The 19,635-nt window shown below is 36.1% G+C and overlaps 1 protein-coding gene across 1 annotated transcript; it reads left to right on the top strand.

The window, feature by feature from the left end:
* Positions 1–1,562: 1,562 nt before the first annotated feature.
* Positions 1,563–19,219, top strand: Cwc25 (CWC25 spliceosome associated protein homolog). Its single transcript, XM_069836222.1, has 8 exons — positions 1,563–1,704; positions 1,901–1,939; positions 3,153–3,325; positions 7,932–8,095; positions 10,520–10,677; positions 13,497–13,835; positions 14,108–14,397; positions 18,950–19,219. Exons 2-8 carry the CDS (start codon positions 1,922–1,924, stop codon positions 19,062–19,064), a joined length of 1,257 nt encoding a protein of 418 aa, XP_069692323.1. The 5' UTR covers positions 1,563–1,704; positions 1,901–1,921; the 3' UTR covers positions 19,065–19,219.
* Positions 19,220–19,635: the final 416 nt, after the last annotated feature.

The following is a 19,635-nucleotide window of genomic DNA, read 5'->3' as shown; positions in this document are numbered from 1 at the left end:
AAGCTTTTCAACCGAATAATAACAGGCATTTCCTTTATTTATTCTGCGTTTAATTACCTCCCAAGTGTTATTTATATTTGTTACTGTTGCTCCAAGATATTTGAATTTTTCCCCTCTTCGAAGGATAAATCTCCAATTTTTATATTTCCATTTCATACAAAATTCTGGTCACAAGACATATATACTTTGTATTTTTGGGATTTACTTTCAAATCTATTGCTTTACTTGCTTCAAGAGAAATTTCCGTGTTTTCCCTAATCGTTTGAAGATTTTCTCCTAACATATTCACGTCATCTGCATAGACAAGAAGCTGATGTAACCCGTTCAATTCCAAACCCTCTCTGTTATCCTGAACTTTCCTAATGGCTGGCATATACGGACTCTGCTGTAAGTTTCACTGAGACACATTTTAATTAATCGAACTAGTTTCTTGGGAATACCAAATTCAATAACAATATTATATAAAACTTGTCTCTTCACAGAGTCATATGCCTTTTTGAAATCTATGAATAGCTGTTGTACTGTATCCTTATACTCCCATTTTTTCTCCAATATCTGTCGCATACAAAGAATCTGATCAATAGTCGATCTATTAGTCTAAAACCGCACTGTTGAGCCCCAGTAATTTCATCTACATAATTATGGAGTTAACTTTCTCAAAAGAATACTGGACAAAAATTTTGTACGACATTAACAAAAGTGATATTCCTCGAAAGTTACTACAGTTGGTATTGTCCCCTTCTTAAAAATAGGTCAAATTATGGACTCCTTCCATTGTTCTGGTACAACTTCTTTATGCTTATGTGGAGGACATGTTACTAGTATTGAACAATTCCTACGTTATGAGGAGACGGAGGGCGAAACGACGAAAATATAGGATATATCCGATGCTTAGAGAAAGGTGTCGCCTGTGTAAGTTTCATCATCTACACCTACGCAATAAACTTCTGGAGGATAGTGCTAAGTTTTTCGATTATTATGGGATGAATGTTGATACATTTCAATATATTTTAAATGTCAGTCGTCCATCAATCTCAAAATGGTCAAATTTCAGAGAAGTTGTACCACCTGAAAAACGTTTGTCAGTGATCTGAAGGTAAGTAGTACATGAATAATAATTTGTTAAACCTTAAAAATTTTATTTCACTTGTTTAATGAAAAAAAAAAAAATAATACAAGAACTAATTAATTTTTCGGTGTTCATGGCGAAATTTATGGAAACAGTCACCACGTGTTGCTCTGTTCGGCGGAATGAGACCGGAAAAATCCCATCTGAATTGGATCGAACAGTCATTTGGTCTTCTTCGGCCGCAAACGGCCGAATAGGGCGAGTATAATGGACGCGCGCCAATGCATTCTCTTGTGGGATCATTCGGCCATGGATATGATTCGGCCGTGTACGACAGTAAACGGCCGAGTTGCTATTCGGCCGAATTCGGTTCCAGTGGACGGCCAGAGAGACGGTCATGTGGCTTCACACGGCCGACTTGATGCTGAGATGCGAAGCGAGCATCAAGTCGGCCGTGCTTCATATCGTATAGTGGCTGCTACTGTCAAAAGATGTCGTTGCCGTTGACAAATTGAAAATGGCGAAGTGTTGAACATGTCGGATGTGGTGTTGTGTTCATAGTTCGGTTGTTTTGCAATTAAGATCACATAATACATTTTTTAAAAATAATTATTGGGAAGTAAAGTGTACTGAAGGTGCAGTACAGCAACTCTTGATTTATGTGTATAGATAAATTTGGGAGTAAACTTTGTTGTAATTAGCTGTTATGGACATCAAATAATATTATCGACAAGCACAAGTTTTTCAGTAGTCTTAATAATAGAAGTAATTTGTATGATGCAAGTAGTTCTCTACGAATGTACGTCATTTATAAAACTGGTATTGTTTTAGAGAAATTCATCAATTGAAACTATGGGTGGTGGAGATCTGGTGAGTAATCCGTACTTACATATTTTCATTTATTCATTGCTTTCAGCCCAAGGTTAGGTCTTTTACTGCAAACCTAACATTCTCTAATCTTCCATCAGTTCTGCCTTTCTTTTAGTTTCCGCATATGATCCATCTTAATGTTGTCTATCATCTGATATTTTCTTCTGCCCCGAACTGTTCTCCATTCAGCATTTCTTCCAGTGCATCCTTCAGTAGGCAGTTTCTTCTTAGGCAATGACCCAGCTAATTTCTTTTTCTCTTGCTGATCAGTTTCAGCATTATTCTTTCTTCGCTCACTCTTTCTAGCACAATTTCACGCTCCATTCTATATATCCACATTTCAAATGCTTCTAGTCATTTCTCTTCACTTCATCATAATATCCATGTTTCTGCTTTGTACAATGCCACACTTCACACATAGCACTTCATTAATCTTTTCCTTAGTTCTTTTTCCAATGGCCTGCAGAAGATGATCCTTTTTAGCTATTAAAAGCATCTTTTGCCATTGCTATCCTCCTCTTGACTTCCTGGCAGCAGCTCTTGTTACTGCTTATAGTGGGCCTACACCCCAAGTATTTGAAGCTGTCCACTTGTTCCTCTACCTCATTTCGAATTCGCACATTCACCTTTTTTATTTTTCTTTCGATAACAGTGGCCTTCGTCTTGTTTGCATTTATCTTCTACCCATACTGCTCACAGCTGTTATTTAGCTCCAGTAGCATAGCCATCTTCTGCTAACATAATATCATCTGCAAATCTTATGCACTTTATTCTTCCTTCTGCTATCACTCCTCCCATCTTCTGAAAACAGTTCTTTACTAAGTCCTCCAACTCCTCTCCCTATTCCATTTCCCTCTGACTTTTTTCTCCTGTTCTGAGTTTGAATCGTTGTTTATACAGAGCCTTTAATAAAAAAAAAGATACTCAAAATACAAATTTTGGTAATTGTGAATTACAGGAACGTCACTTCTTACCTTTTTCAAAATCGCTGAAATAAACTATAAAACGAAAGTATTAAAAAAAAATTGTGTTAGAAGATTGAATTTGTGTATTTTTGGTCCAGGGAGCATCCGGTTTTTGGTGCAAAGATAATTCGTTTGGCGTGTTCCTGTGCTTCACATTTAATCAATCAAATTTTTAAATGAGCGGTAAAATTAGCCAAAAAAAAAAAAATGTTCACTTATAATAATATTCTAACCTTTGCTAATTTCAGAACCTCAAAAAATCATGGCATCCATCCACAATGAGAAATATGGAGAAAGTGTGGAAGGCGGAACAGAAACATGACCAAGAAAAGAAACGAATAGCAGAACTGCAGCGGGAGATAAGAGAAGAGAAAGCAAGAGAAGATATTCAGAAATATGCAGAAGAAAAAGGAGTGGTGGAGTAAGCGAAACTGAATATGGGATTACTTTTCTGTTAGGCTAAATTAACTTTATAACGGAGAAGGAAGCTTGTATGGATTTTTTTTTTCCGTTGAAAGTAGGCCCTTTGAATAGAAAATATGATACATCCTCATAATATATAGGCTATTCGAAAATACTCTAAACTTTTATCTTCCTCTTGTTATTATACTTGTTTTTTTGAAAGATGGGACATGACAGGAGCGTTGCGATCAGAATAACAACTGAATATCACATAGCGTGGTAGGCCTGTTGCTATGGTAACAACGGTTGAGTTGCCAAACTTACCATTCCCACATGGCAAGTGCTTAATAGCTCTCTTGGCAACATTTATTGTGCACACAATGTTAGCATTGGTACGTTTCGTCTTTGATTCTCTGTCGATTTTTGTGTTGTTTTCTTACCTTTGCGTCAATTGTCAATGAATTAACTACTGAAGCTTTCTTGGCAACGTGATAATTCGAAATTTTCTCGGGCTTCCAGCCAGGCCATAAGTTGGTGATCCACCGACGTTTCGAGGATGTTCATTTTCCTCATCTTCAGGGTTAAATGATATCTGTAACCAGAACGCGGTAACCTGAACTGGGACTCTGGTCTCCAACTAAGCTCGGCATGGGCACCAGCTATTAAATTTCTCACCGCCCGGATGACGGGCCGTCATCAGCGGAGGACACATGAGAACTCGTCCGCCGAGCCCACCGTGAGACCCAAGGTCATTCAGCCGAAAAGCACAAAGCAAGACGACACGTCGGCCGCGTTCTCGCCGCGGTCCGCACTAATAACAGCCAATCGGCGCACAGCTCCTCGGCTGACTCCTCCCTCTGGCACTATAAATTAAGGAGCTGGGTACCCTCAGATATCATTTAACCCTGAAGATGAGGAAGATGAACATCCTCGAAACGTCGGTGGATCACCAACTTATGACCTGGCTGGAAGCCCGAGAAAATTTCGAATTGTCAATGAATGTTTTAACGTCAGCCATCGTAACGTCAGTTGATACCTTTCATCAGCTGGCAGCGTGGTAGTCCATATTGGCAACATAGCACTGTAGTTCAAGTTCGGCCGCTAAACTGTCATGTCCCATCTTTCAAAAAAACAAGCTATATTCTCACACCTTTTTCAATTTATGTTTCCTTGCTCTCTTTCCTATTTTGTTTTTGTTTTTAATAAGGATAGGTTTCGTTTTCCTTGTTTATGTTTTATAAATTATGTACTCATTAGTCCACACCTGTGGAATAACGGTCAGCGTGTCTGGCCGCGAAACCAGGTGGCCCGGGTTCGAATCCCGGTCGGGGCAAGTTACCTGGTTGAGGTTTTTTCCGGGGTTTTCCCTCAACCCAACACGAGCAAATGCTGGGTAACTTTCGGTGCTGAACCTGGACTCATTTCACCGGCATTATCACCTTCATTTCATTCAGACGCTAAATAACCTAGATGTTGATACTTACTTACTTACTGGCTTTTAAGGAACCCGGAGGTTCATTGCCGCCCTCACATAAGCCCGCCGTTGGTCCCTATCCTAAGCAAGATTAATGCATTCTCTATCATCATATCCCACCTCCCTCAAATCCATTTTAATATTATCCTCCCCTCTACGTCTCGGCCTTCCCAAAGGTCTTTTTCCCTCCGGCCTCCCAACTAACACTCTATATGCATTTCTGGATTCGCCCATACATGCTACATGCCCTGCCCATCTCAAACGTCTGGATTTAATGTTCCTAATTATGTCAGGTGAAGAATACAATGCGTGCAGTTCTGTGTTGTGTAACTTTCTCCATTCTCCTGTAACTTCATCCCTCTTAGATGTTGATACAGCATCTTAAAATAACCCAATTTAAAAAAAAAAGTAACTCACTAACTTTACGACTTCTTTACTGTGTAAACTTTTTAGGACATTACATGGCTGATTAGTTTCGAAGTGTTATCCTAGTGTTTTATAGACTTTTAGCCTCGTAGGTTTTTGAACTTGGGAGGGTTGAAGACAGTGTTGATTACTCCAGTGATTTTTATAAATCTAGATACAGTAGAACCCCGATTATCCATCACCCTATTAACCGATTGGTGGATTAACTGACTGTCTTCCTCACACCTTTTCTTTTTGGTGCAGAAAAAATACGACGTTCTGTACATTACGTTAGTACTGTTCGTACTTTTTATAGAGAGAGTTATTACAGGCCTTTAGCACTAGCATTACACAGTATGTAGTAGGAATGGTCCTGCCGATGTTGACAACATAAACAGTAACTGTGTGGGAGGGGTGTTTTTCAAACTTGTAAAATAGTCACAATCTGCCCAAGAACTTCCACACATCTGCAAACCCGTGCACCATTCAGTGCTGTCCTCCTGTTTGAGTGGCCATACTGTATTACTTGTATGCAAAAAGTCTTCCACGAGTGTCAAAAGAAAACTTGTGCTAATTACACTGGTCAACAATGATTTTGTTAAATGTACTATTTCTGCTGTTTCTTATGTAATGTCATCCGCTGATTGCAAAAATGAAGTCAGAATTTTTCTAGAACCCACCAATTTTTTGTAATTTTAGAAAAATTGATTTATTTTTATTGCTATGTACAGTCCTTAATGTGTTAATGAAAAGAAAACATTTCATTTTATTGCTTTAAGTATTGAAATATAACTTTAGATAATTGTTGCCTGTGAAGTTAGAATTCATAAAAATGAATTTTATTTCTCACAAGACTGCGAGAGTTAGTATTAATTCTCAGTTGAGTTGGAATTTACAATCATGAAACAAGTTTCATAACCCGTGTTTTCTTTGTCCTAATTTTAAGTGTGGTAAAAGTTTCTTATAAAGTGAAACATGCCTCGAAATACTATGTAAAAATCACAAACAATTTTTGTTATGTTTGTGGTTAATTAACTTTGAAAGCACACAGGTGAATTTTATTACACTAGTATATTTAAAAGAGCTTACGAGTGTTCTTTTGATTGCAAAATAGACGAAGACAGGAACTGGGCTCCTGAAATCTGTTGTGCTCCATGTAATTCTATTAGACTAACTGGTTAGCTAAAAGGATTCCGTCATATGTCTCTTCCAGTTCCAATGATATACTGGGAACCGAAGGATCAGAAAATTACAGAGAACTTGTCAGCGAGCTGATTTAGAAATATGACGTATTGGGGTGTTATGTATCTCTCAAAATAACTTCTTGGATTCTCATCTATTTTTTCTTTCCTTAAAACCTTCAGGTAGTGAGCGACTAATATGGGGAGTGTTTTCACCAGGATTTTTCTTAAATGGAAAGGTGCTACCACGAAAAATGAAGCTGGACACTGAAAAGAGAGGTTTCTCAAGCGAAGTATAGCCTAAAAACTATTTCACACACATTTTAGGTAAATAAATACGATTTTAGGTAAAATGTTACAAGGTACTAGAAAAGTCTGAAGTACATTTTATTTCTCGAAAACCCTGGATGATAGAAAACGCTTGCAAACAGATCTGAAATCAACACGAGAAATGCTATAAGAATCACCCATTCTTTATCTTTTAACAAAAAATATATTTGATTTTGTTGACCAGTGTTATCAGAAAAATGTGAAAATAATTGAGCGGCGTCAGGGTACGAGATCGGCGTTACAACTGTGAGCGATTTAATAGAAAACAAGAATAAAGTGCTACATATTACTGTACTTCATTGTGTTTGTTACAAATTACAAACATAATATTGCACAGTGTAGTGTCTAGTATGAAGACATCAGTGGTTGCAGCATGACAGGAACTTTAAATTACGTACGAAACTGTATTATACACTTAATTGATGAAAATCATTCATGGTACGGATTATCCGATTTTTTCGATTAACCATTCAGTTCACCCCCTTCATTACTGCGGTTAATAAAGGTTCTACTGGATTTTGCTTGCCATATCTTCATCAGTTATATAAGCTAAATTATAGCCTAAATAGTTAAATGAATTGACATGTTCAATTAGTTTATTATTTATCATATTTTACTTGGAATTGGATCTTGTCCTAAAAATGCCATGTTTTTTGTTTTCTCTGTTGAGATTTCCATATTGAAATCTGAAGTGATTATTAATTTTGTAGATTAGCTTTTGTTTTTTTTTTTTTTTTAGCGATAATAACCCGATCATCAGCAAACAGTAATGTATTGAGAAACATGTTTCGATTAGGCTAATTTGAATTCCGACATGACGATTTTGCCTCCAAATATACAAAATATGGTGCATATTATATGAAAAATATAAAAATATATGTCTAGCATCTTGATTTATTGAAGTCCAGCTAGTAGTTCTGCATTCAGTTCTTATGGGAATTTCATTTTGTTGATATAAATTATAAATGAAAAAAAAATGATTTGATTTGGTACATGTCATAAAATCTCAAAGTTTATTTCTGTTAACTGTATCGAATGCTTTCACGAAATCAATAAATGCTAAGTGTGTTTTGATATTAGACAGTCTGTGCTTTTCTATTAAAATCTTCATAGTAAAATAGCTATCACAACATGATCTTCCTTTTCGGAATCCATTTTGTTCTGCAGTGATTTTGTCTTCATAAAGATGTAATATTTAAATGTCGTGTTAATGTATGTATCGTTGTTTATTGCAGGAAGAAGGATAACATGAAGTTGGACTGGATGTATAAAGGCCCTGGAGGCATGGTGGACAGGGAGGAGTACCTCCTTGGTCGAGCTATTGACAAAACATTTGAGCAGATGCAAAATACAGAAAAGGCTTCATCATCTACTTCATCAAAAAATATTGTTGAGCTTGGTATATAACTTGGTATATTATCCTCCAATAGGAGTTCTGTGTGTAATGGAGTCATATTTCCCTATAGATAGGACTGTACCTTCAAGGTTAGATTCACATTATTGTATTTACTTTGTCAGATATGAAATGTAGAGATTCTGTTATGCTTGAAGTAAGGTGTATGTTAGAGATATTTCTTTTTGGGAGAAAAATATTTCATTATACTCATTCTCTGGTTGAAATATCATCTTATCATGGTAGAGAGCAGGGTCAAATCCCAGAGAATCTGGCGTGAATTTGTGGTGGACAAAGATGATGTTGGAATCAAGATTGTAGAGTCATTGGATTTTTACCATTTCTGACTAGGGTTGCCACCCCTCATGGAACTTAGGACAGGACACAGTAAGGAGTATACAGGGTGATTCTGTTAGTTTCAAAGGGATTGTTTCAATAATAATTAAAAAAAATGTTTTATTATTTCTTAAGTTTCTTTAGTTTGTGAAATATACACGAAATCGCTTGTTTCTTTCATCTTTTTTTTTTTTTTTTTTTTTTTTTACGAAATATTCACCGAAATCAGAGTAAAATAATCACCATAAAATCACACCTCTAGCTATTACAAATGAAACCACCAGTTGTCCCCAGTCGTGAGTTCGAATTTCTCTTGAAGTGATTACCTGGTTGAGTTTCTTCTAAGATTTTCACCCACTTAAGACGAATGTCAGGTAATTCCATAACGAACTTATCTTGCCAAAATATTATCTTGATATTACTAATTGCATCAACACTAACTGTGTAGTTGATACAGCATTATTAAATAACTTATTAAAGAAAACAACAGATGAAGTATATATGGGCTATTCCATATGAAATCGATCAGTAAAAAACCTCGCATTTTTTTAATACTCTTAATTTTTTCCCTATTTATACAAGGTGCTGAGGAGAGTGCATTTTAAAAAATATACTATCGAAAGTCAAACGGTTTTCATACTATTGAGCGACAAATTTAGCGTATTTTATAAAAACACGCGTCTTTCAGCGCTCAGAACTCTGGAACCGTTTACTGCAGAACATTGAACGGGAGCTCATTTTGCAGCTGACATTTGGTAGATTATGTTAAGAAGTAATCCTTATTTAATTGTATACATAGAGACAGATAATCTGATTTTACTTACTTTTAGGCTTTTTGCCCATTTGTAAAAGTGTAAAAAATATTGAGAAAAAAACCTTGCATTATTAAGAGGGATTCGGCATTGTTTGCTTAGTGGCTTGGCAATATGTTTCGAGGGTATTAAATAGATTATTTTCACACGCCTGGACTTGAACGGCGCAGTACCGCACGCACTGGCCGAGAGATGAAGATAAGCGAGCGTTTGACGTCATTTTACTCCTGTGTTTATGAAAACTTGTGATAAAGCTAGTCCAGCTATGCACTACTAGACGAAACATCACGTGTTTATGTCAACTGGCCTTTCTTGTCTCACAGTCAGCTGGTTAGTTCACACGCATACAATTTTTTTTTTTATTTGATATTTTCAATACTTTCTTATCAATGGTGCACCAGTAAAAAATATGTGTTTATTTGTACTTTCAATGTGGAATCTAACCATATATTTTAAAAATATTTTTTCGTGGGCAAAGGCGTCTTAATGAAGAAAAATCTAAATTTCTCCATTTCCATAAAAAGTAAGAAAAACTGTTTACATGTCAATATAAACTATAATTTCTCAGCATCAAAATAAACCATGATTTTGATCATTGGGTGAAAGGGTTTCGGAGCCACAACAGTTTAAAGTTGCTAATTTTATGAACATACGATAAATTTAAATATTTTAAATTTAAACACTATGAAGTTCTGATGCCTCAAACTTTGCACAAAGCATTGTATCACAGTTGTCAACGGACAGAAAAAGTTTCATCGTATTTAAAAATTGCAAGGTCAATTTCCTCTATATTTCGGTCGATTTGAGATTGAATAGCCCATATGTATGCATCGTGGGCCCACAGGCCTTATTAGCTACCATATTGATGTCTTTTTGTATATCGTAGGATTTTCCTATTTGACAATTCACTTGAGAGCTGAAAATGAATTTAGGGAATATTAAGATAAAGTAATAGATGCATGGTCGTTTTCTCAGGTGACTTGATACTATAGTCATTAGCTACTTAATTTCTTACTCATGACTGTAATTTTAGTTGCTTAATAAGATGTAAATGCAGATTAAACCTCTTGTTTGTAGTAAATTAGTTTAAAGAAAGGAAATTTTATCTTCATTTTTTTCCTTTTTGAAGTGTTGTGTGTTAAAATAATACATAGTAATATCTTATTGCTTACTGGTGTAAGATATTTCGTAATTACTTCTAAGTGGGTCAGCTGCAATATATGTGATTGTTTCAAAATGTTTCATAAAATGTAATGACACTAACAGAAATCTCTTTCCTCAGATTGCCTTCCGTCTTCTATATTCTCTGGTGGCGATGAGCAAGTGGATATGGCAAGAAAACTGCAAGAGGATCCATTATACATCATAAAGAAAAAAGAAATTGAGAGTCGAAGTCAGATTTTGAAGAATCCCGTCAAGTTGAAACAATTAAAAGAATTGGTAAGTATATGAAAAGTTTGTGAAGCTGCAACAGGAAATATTTTAAACATTTGGAATTTAATATGGAGGGAAGTAAATCTTTGAGATCCTTGTCATGGTTTTACTGAATGCGAAAAAAAAGATTTTTTTTCTCAATTGTCTAAATGAAAGGACTTTGGACTACAACTCTGTTGGTCATATTTCATAACCACCATCCTAATATCAATAATAAATTCAGTTTCACAAGCTCCCCTCCTCAAAAAAATAGAATTCTTGATGCTATACCGGGGACTAAACAACTAGGGGCTTCAGTGACGTCACTACAGAAGCGTCCAGACACAGCAAAATTGGTCGTTGAACTACAAACTGAAAACGTTGACCACTTACTTTCACTGATCCAGCTGCACTCTCACAATACAATAACTGCCGTTCAGAAAATGTTTTGCAGCTGAATGGTACTGTACCTGCTAGTGCAGGAGGAGGGGGTGGTCGGACTGCTTAAAAGTAACGGCCTCCAAGCTTCTGGATGTTCTGTCCCCGGTATAACAGAGAGCGTCACAAACAGTGTTATGGCAGATATTTGATAATTTTATTCAACACAAAAAACCAGCTCTGATTACGATGGAACCCCATCTGGCCTCTGTGATCTGTAAGACTAGGCCACTTTACGTAATTTATAGCCTAACTATGATCATTACCTTCCACAAGTTACCAGATATGTTAAGCATCATAAATTCGAGGTACAGAATAGTAGTAGTAGTAGGTTTATTTTGCCTGGCAGAATTAAGGCCATGAGGCCTTCTCTTCCACTCAACCAGGTATCAATAATACAAATACATGAGATACAAAATTTGATTACAAAACAACACAAAAGAAAATAACTTAGAAATTACATAAAATATAGTAGGAAATTACAATAGACAAGATCAGTTACATAATATAAAATTACAAATGGTCAAGATCAGTTACATAATATATAAAATAAATTAGAAAATTACACATAATCAAAATCAGTTACATAACATAAGGGGAATACACACACACACACATACAAACACACAATTTATAAGACCTAAAATGCCCGAGACAAATTGGACGATTAATTTACTTGAGATATATTATTCAGTTAATATACTAATTGGAGAATACATATGGGTGACAAGACATAAAATGTTGATTAGCAAAGTCCTACTAAATGGCATACAAACACAAATGATTAAGTAATATATGAAGATAATAAAAAAAGAAAAGAGAAGAAAAAGAAGAAGAGAGAGGAGAAAAAAAATAACTTGGTCATTTAAGACTATTTAGAAACTTCCGCAAGAGTCTAGTTCTGTTCATTAAAGACATTTCTAAGTAGAGTGTACTTAAAAGATTTTAGACTCCGACTGCTCCTGAATACTATCAAACAGATTTGTGAATAACTTCTGAAACTGTTTAAGACTCAGGATTCATTCATTCATTTATTCATTCATAGTTTTCTGTCCAAAGGCAGGTTCTTCACTGGAAACCTAGCATTCTCCCTATTTTCTGCCTTTCTCTTAGTCTCCGCATATGATCCATATATCTTAATGTTGTCTATTATCTGATATCTTCTTCTGTCACAAACTTTTCTCCCATTCACCATTCCTTCCAGTGCATCCTTCAGTAGGCAGTTTCTTCTCAGGGAGTGACCCAGTCAATTTCTTTTTCTCTTCCTGATCAGTTTCAGCATCATTCTTTCTTCATACACTCTTTCTAGCACAGCTTTATTTCTTATTCTGTCTGTCAATTTTGCACACTCCATTCTTCTCCATATCCAATGTCCATGTTTCTGCTCCATACAATACCATACTCCACATAAAGCACTTCACTAGAGTTTTTCTTAGGTGTTTTTCCAGATGTCAGCAGAAGATGCTCTTTTTTTCTATTAAAAGCTTCCTTTGCCATAGTTATCCTCCTTTTGACTTCCTGGCAGCAGCTCATGTTACTGCTTGTAGTACACACTAAGTATTTGTAACTGTCCACTTGTTCTACTGCCTCGTTTGGAATTCGCACGTTTACCTTCTTTATTTTTTTTTTTACTGATAATCATGATTTTCGTCTTGTTTGCATTTATCTTCAGCCCATATTTCTCAGGGGTGCACGGTAGCATAGCGGTTAAGGCATAACACTACAAAGTTGGAAGGTCGTGGATTCAATTCCCAATGGGGTCATGGATTTTTCCATTGGTTAATCCTTCCGGCTGCACTCCGGCCCTGGGATTTACTCGGCCTCTAACAGAAATAAGAACCAGGGACATTCCCTTGGTAAAGGTGGCAGGCACGTAGGATTGACATCTCTACTGCCATTAACTTGCTGATTGTCTGTAAAGGTGGGAAACTTAACCTCTTGCCATCCATCCTCTGGGCCGACTTGGCCTGTCATGGAGTTGTCTTTACCTTACTTTTTACCATACTTCTCACTGCTATTATTTATCTCCAGTAGCATGTCCATTAGTATTATCTTCTCTTCTGCTAGAGACGCCATATCATCAGCAAATCTTATGTACTTCTTTCTTCTACTATCACTCCTACCATGTTCTGAAAACAGTTCTTTACTAAATCCTCCAAGTAGATGTTGAACAGGATAGGTGATAAAGGGCATCCTTATTGAATGCTTCTCCCTGTTCCACTTTCGACTTCAGGATTACGTGATTAAATCTTAGCTTTCAAGGCAAAGTGACAATCATAATGGGTCCATTAGGACCTAATCCACTTTGCATTGAATCCTACTGCGTTTTATGTGTAACTTGGAGACACTGGGAAATGTTGGGATTTAGCATTTATTGATTGTATATGCGACATTTTATTCTCTTACAGATCAAGGAAGAAAAGTCAAGGAAGTCCAAAAAGCACAGAAAAAATAAAAAGAAGAAGAGAAGTAGGCATGACAGTAGCGATGATTCATCTGAAGACGGTGGGAAAGATTTGGATGCCCTTCTGGCAGCCAAGTACATCAAGCTAAAAGAGAAGCTGCATAGATCGAACATTGCGAAGTTCAGAAAACATGAGAGTGACAGTTCAGATGATGGTGAACAAAAAAGGAAACGTGGAGGGATTGACAAACGCGAAACAGCTTATAGGAAGAGAAAACATAAATCAGATTCATCAGAAGGAGACGAGAGTGATTCAAAACCAGTGAAGGGATATGGTTTACTGGTAAGCCATCTCTGTTTATGGCTATAAATAATTGAAATACATCATTATCTATCATAGCGTTATTATGTGTACAAGAAATCAAGGACGTAGCTTGAAAAATGTAGAAAATAGAAATTTCATCCATCACCTCCCTTAAGTAACAGATTAAAGAAATAAACGTTACATAATAGCATTCACAATTTTATTGCAGAACTGAATTGTTGTGACATTTCTAGAATGTATACTGACGACGTTTGTGTCATTGTCATACATATTTTTCTTTCTCATTTCAGAAAATGTCAAAGGACTCTTCTCGCAAAATAAAACATGAACCTGCATCAGAAAATAGGCACAGAAGATCTCGTTCAAGGTCCCCAGTTCGTCAAGCTGTACCTGTTAAACAGCCGTGGGTGAGACCAGAGAGGAAGAAGCTTACAGAAGAAGAGTTGGAACAGAAAAGATTAGAAATGTTGGACAATGCCAAATGGCGAGAGAAAGAAAGAGAAAGAAATGTCGCAAGGTACAAAGCTCAGGACGAAAAGGAGAGGAAGCAAAGCAGCCAATACAGCGGAGACTTTCTCAGGTATGTCAGTTGTTATCAGAGGACGCAGAAATCAGCACCAACTGTAGGAATCTATTCATCTTTGTGACACTCATTTTTTATAAATGCAGTTGGGACTTCCCATAATTCGCGATAATTAATTAATGCATGAACTTCAGCAAAATATCGAAAATAGCGAATAATTATCTGATACATTTATTATTATTATTATTATTATTATTATTATTAATTTATTTTTTTTAATAATTTATTGATCGATCAGCGCATTTAGAGCTATATAGATCATTTCTAAATAAAATACAATACATGACACTGAATTGAGGGCAGCCTACATTGGGCTCCTCAATGAACAAAAATAATTGTTAATAAATAATTGTTTACATAGGTTGGTGTGATGATAAATTTTGATTATAATATGAGATCCATTGGAAGTCGGCTCTTGATTCCGGTGGGAAATGAGGACTTCCTTCCGAGAGAGTAGTGGATGGCGCCTGGAACATTTTCTAGGTTGTTATAGAACTTCTTAGCTTGTGAATGAATAAACTGTTTGATTGTGTCAATACCAGTTTCTCTGTGTAGTTGGCTGTTACGGTCAAACCAAGGAGAATTGAGTGAAATTCGTAGGACTTTATTTTGAAATAACTGGATGTGTTTAATTTCACTTATTGCAGCTCCTCCCCAGACAGGACAGGCATAAAGCAGTAGAGGCCGTAATAGAGATGTGTAAAGTAGTATGACATTTCGTAGCTTTAGAGATGATTTCTTGTAGAGTGAGTCTTGAGTAGGCCAATTTAAGTTTGTTGTTGATGTGATGTTTCCATGATAGATGGCGAACTAAGTGCACTCCAAGATATTTTATTATTATTTAAAGTCCAGTAAAAGATGCTCAAACAAATTTACCATATTTACTCGCATAATTTTCGCACCCCAATTTTTAAACATAAATTTTGGACTTTTTCTCCTCGCGTAATTTTCGCACCCATTGTTTAAATTCGTATTTAAATTTTCTTTTTACTTTCATTTTAACTGGTCAGTTAAAACGGGAAAGTATGATGACATCACCACAGCGTACTCTGTAGCTTGCCGACCTTGATCAGCTGTAACAAAGGATTTATTTGTTGCCAAGGTCAGAAACATGAGGGTGATTTTTGAGGTATAAGATTTACCGGCAGTCATTCTAAAATGAGTTTAAAGAAATGTATTTAGAAATACGCAAACTAACGGTAGAACTTAACATTGATGCTGTATTATTAAAATTTGTTTCAGAAACATAGCGATTTTTCCATTGTTGCTTTGGGTTTTCACTCATTCTTAATCATACTAGTGTAGTGCGTATAGTTCTTTGAAATAAAATGCTATTCTTCGTAATGTCATGTCATCTTTTATTTCCTCGCGTAATTTACGCACCCCTACTTCGAAACGTGTGAAAAATAGGCAAGTAAATATGGTAATTATAAAAATACACTTCAAAATCAAGTACAAATTGAGAAACAGTACAAAACATTTTGAAACATTATGATATTATACAGAACTGCAGACGAATAGAATCTTAAAATAAGAAACGCAATTTTTACTAAATATAAGAAACTGTAGTTTAACAAAAAATAAAGTCATCTTTTTTTTTTTTTTTTTTTTTTTTTTGTTTCTGAGAGACTTGTTCAATTTTTTTTCTGATTTTAGATCGCAAGTTTCTTAAGAGAGAGGGAGAGAGCGTAAATTGAGTAAAAACGGAAATGACAAAATGACATTACTTTGCCACCTCCCTCTCCCTCCCCCCAAAAAAGAGGATCGCGAATTATCCAGCAAAGCAAACAACTGCACCCGAATTATCGAAAGTCGACTTGTACTTAGTCAGCTCTTAACTCGCATTAAATAGAGACTGAAGAATCATACCTTACTTTATTTCAGATATGACAATACTTACATAGCTATATTTTCTAAAACATGGAATTTAAAAAAAATCTCAACATGTAAATTCACTGTTATTGAGATGTACCGAAGTACGTATGATATTTCCTTGGAGGAATTTTTCTCCGCTTTACCCATCCTTCATCATAATGCAAATTGACGTTTTCCAAGTTTCCCATTAATTTTATGGTCAAACCTTATATGTGTTTAAAAATGAATTTTTTCATTGGTTTAGGTTAGGAATCTTTCGATATATAGGGAGGAAGGAAACCTATTACATTAATTCACAGTGGTACGGTAACAGATGAAGTCAATATGAACAAGTTTTGTCAAATAAGTTTTTTGATACGTCCAATAATTTTAAGAATACAAAATGTAACGTGTTGCAACACTGCAATGCTCCTTGAGGTCATTGCTCCGCAGTGGTGGTGAGAGTAACTGTAGTCATCCATTCTGCAAGACTGCGAGAGGAGATTGTAAACAAAAACGTCTCATCAGATACGTTTCGATCAAATTACTGTAAATGAAAATGCAAAGTAATGAATGAATGAATTACACAAATTGTTTGGTTTTTACCATTCTTTATTATGCTACAACCTCTTCAACTCTAAATTTAATACTATGGAACTTATTTAACATTCACAGTATCAAGTATTTGAAGTTGTCCACTTGTTCTGCTGCCTCATTTTGAATTCAGCATATGAAAAAACAAACAACTATTTTTGTAGTGAAACAGTTCAGATACTATCCAAATACACAATTCCAAGTCACACAGAGTTTGTGTGCACTCGATGTGGGTCTCTGGCGTTTCGTCAGCCCACGCAAGTTGTGTGGATATAAAAGGGAAAAGTTGAGACGGTGTCGGGTGGAGTTCCTGGGTAGCTCAGTTGGCAGAGCGCTGGTACGTTCAACCAGAGGTCCCGGGATCAATACCTGGCCCCGGAACAATTTTTCCCTTGAAATTATTCAGTTCAGATACTGTTATGAAATTGATTCAAAACATTGTATCAAAGTTGTATTGCAACAATTGATAAACAGTTATGGTATATTTCTATATAATCGTTGTGCTCTCATGCTTAACATTCGGCAGGTCTTTGAGCGGCCTCGTGCATAACATTCGGCAAGTCTTTGAAATTTAATTGCATTATTGTTTTCAATTTCTTGTGTCACCGCTCCAATCACTCATCTCAATTTCAATATTGCAACCAATAAGCTGCTTCCATTATAAAGTGACACCTACTTGTCTAATCCACGTGGACTAAAACCGAGGTTGCAATGTCTTGTGCTGAGGACGAACATTAAGGTATGTGATTAATAGTACATTATGCAACGAGCCTATAATGGTAATAATTAAGACGCGAGTATGTTTGTTTATGAAACGAGAGCAAGCGAGTTTCATAATTTTCATACGAGTGTCTTAATTACCATTATAGGCAAGTTTCATACGACTTTTTATGCTCGACCATATTTCTAACTTGAAATTATTCAAAAGTTTTCATGTTATGGTTATGTAAGTGAGGAGCGCAACTGACCTGAATTGTGAGATGTGCGCAGACGCGAAAGTATTGATTTTTTCCGAGGCACGAATGTCATTGACCTTGATATAATCTAGAGAATAACATGAACATTAGTCTTGATATAACCTGGAAATTGATTTAGGATTGAAAAACGAGATGACAAATTGAATTTGTTTGAATATTATTTACAATTAACGCTAATTATTATAGTAACAGAACATAACCTTCTGCGACAGTATTGGATTTCCAGCCTCCGTGACTTTTCGCTAATTGTCTTTTGATTGCATATCCGAGAATAATCGATACTTGCGGTTGTATAATGGTACAAAGGTGATTTCTCATTGGCTGAACAACTGAATTATAATGAATGGGTGTACTTTAATGAGGTGCATTAAAGGGCTACTAACCTACAGAGCAACAATCGGTCGGCAAAATTATGTTTTAAAAGCACACTGCACGTTATTGTATGATGCCGACATGTTAAGCTTGAGAGCGCAGTGATAATACATTGTTTGTAATAAGCTTAATATGTATATGTTTATCTTGCAGTGTAGGCTTTCACGGCCATAGTCTATAGATCTAGGATTAAAGAGTAATGGAACGGAGAAAAATTCTCTCCGGCGCCGGGATTTGAACCCGGGTTTTCAGCTCTACGTGCTGATTTTTTATCCACTAAGCCACACCGGATACAACTCCGACGCCGGTTAGAATCATCTCAGATTAAGCTCCAACTCTTGGGTTCCCTCTAGTGGCCGCCCTCTACACTACGTCATAGATGTCTATGAACGCAGGACCGAAGTCCAGACATGTGCTGAGGTGCACTCGATATGAGTGACTAGTTGGCCGGGATCCGACGGAATAAGCGCCGTCTTAAATCACGAAGTGATTTACGCATATCATATATGGAGCTTAATCTGAGACGATTCTAACCGGCGTCGGAGTTGTATCCGGTGTGGCTTAGTGGATAAAGCATCAGCACGTAGAGCTGAAAACCCGGGTTCAAATCCCGGCGCCAGAGAGAATTTTTCTCCGTTCCATTACTCTTTCATCGTATGATGACGCAGAATATCTGCATGGAAATATTATATGTACTTCGGTACATTAAAATAATCTAGATGTATATGTTTATGTTTTCCTTTTTTTTCCAGGAAACAGCTTTCGTACGCTGCATCTCAGGGTACTGTTGCGGGTCGTATAAAGGCAAATATAAACAACATTCAGCGGTCAGGAAAAGAAATGGATAAAAACTTTGCCCGAAGGTGATAATGCAGGTTACATCTTCAGCCACACAATTTAGAGTACAATCAGAACCAGATGCAATTTTTTTATAATTTTTTAAGAGAATTGTATTATATCAGTCTAATATCAATAAACAAGGTACTGTACATATTGAAAATAAAAATTATTGTCTTCTCCAAGTGGTTTATAGTAGAATGTGTACCTCTATCTTAGTCCTTCCTTTGCTCCTTACATTGGAAGTTTTGCTTGAATACCGCAGTGACTAATGCAATTTTTTCCAGTTCACGGACTATTAGTAAGTTTTTTAACCTTAATTACTGATATGGATCTTCCAGAATTTCTTCTGTATTCAAGGTCACAGTTAAGAACTTTGTTTTTCTTTAATTAATGTCTGGAGTACTCCCCAGACTCTAACTTGAGAGAGGAACAGAGGTTAAGGGTGTTCGAGAATAAGGTGCTTTGGAAAATATTTGAGTACAGTAGAACCCCGATTATCCATCACCCTTTTAACCAATTGATGGATTATCCATCTGTCTTTTTCTGCCTTTTTTTCCTGTAGAAATATATAAAGTACTGTACATTGTATTAGCACGTT

Source organism: Periplaneta americana, chromosome 9 (assembly GCF_040183065.1).
Source record: "Periplaneta americana isolate PAMFEO1 chromosome 9, P.americana_PAMFEO1_priV1, whole genome shotgun sequence".
NCBI lineage: Eukaryota > Metazoa > Arthropoda > Insecta > Blattodea > Blattidae > Periplaneta > Periplaneta americana.
The sequence above is the reverse complement of the archived record's forward strand: the minus strand, read 5'-3'. Positions and strand labels throughout refer to the sequence as shown.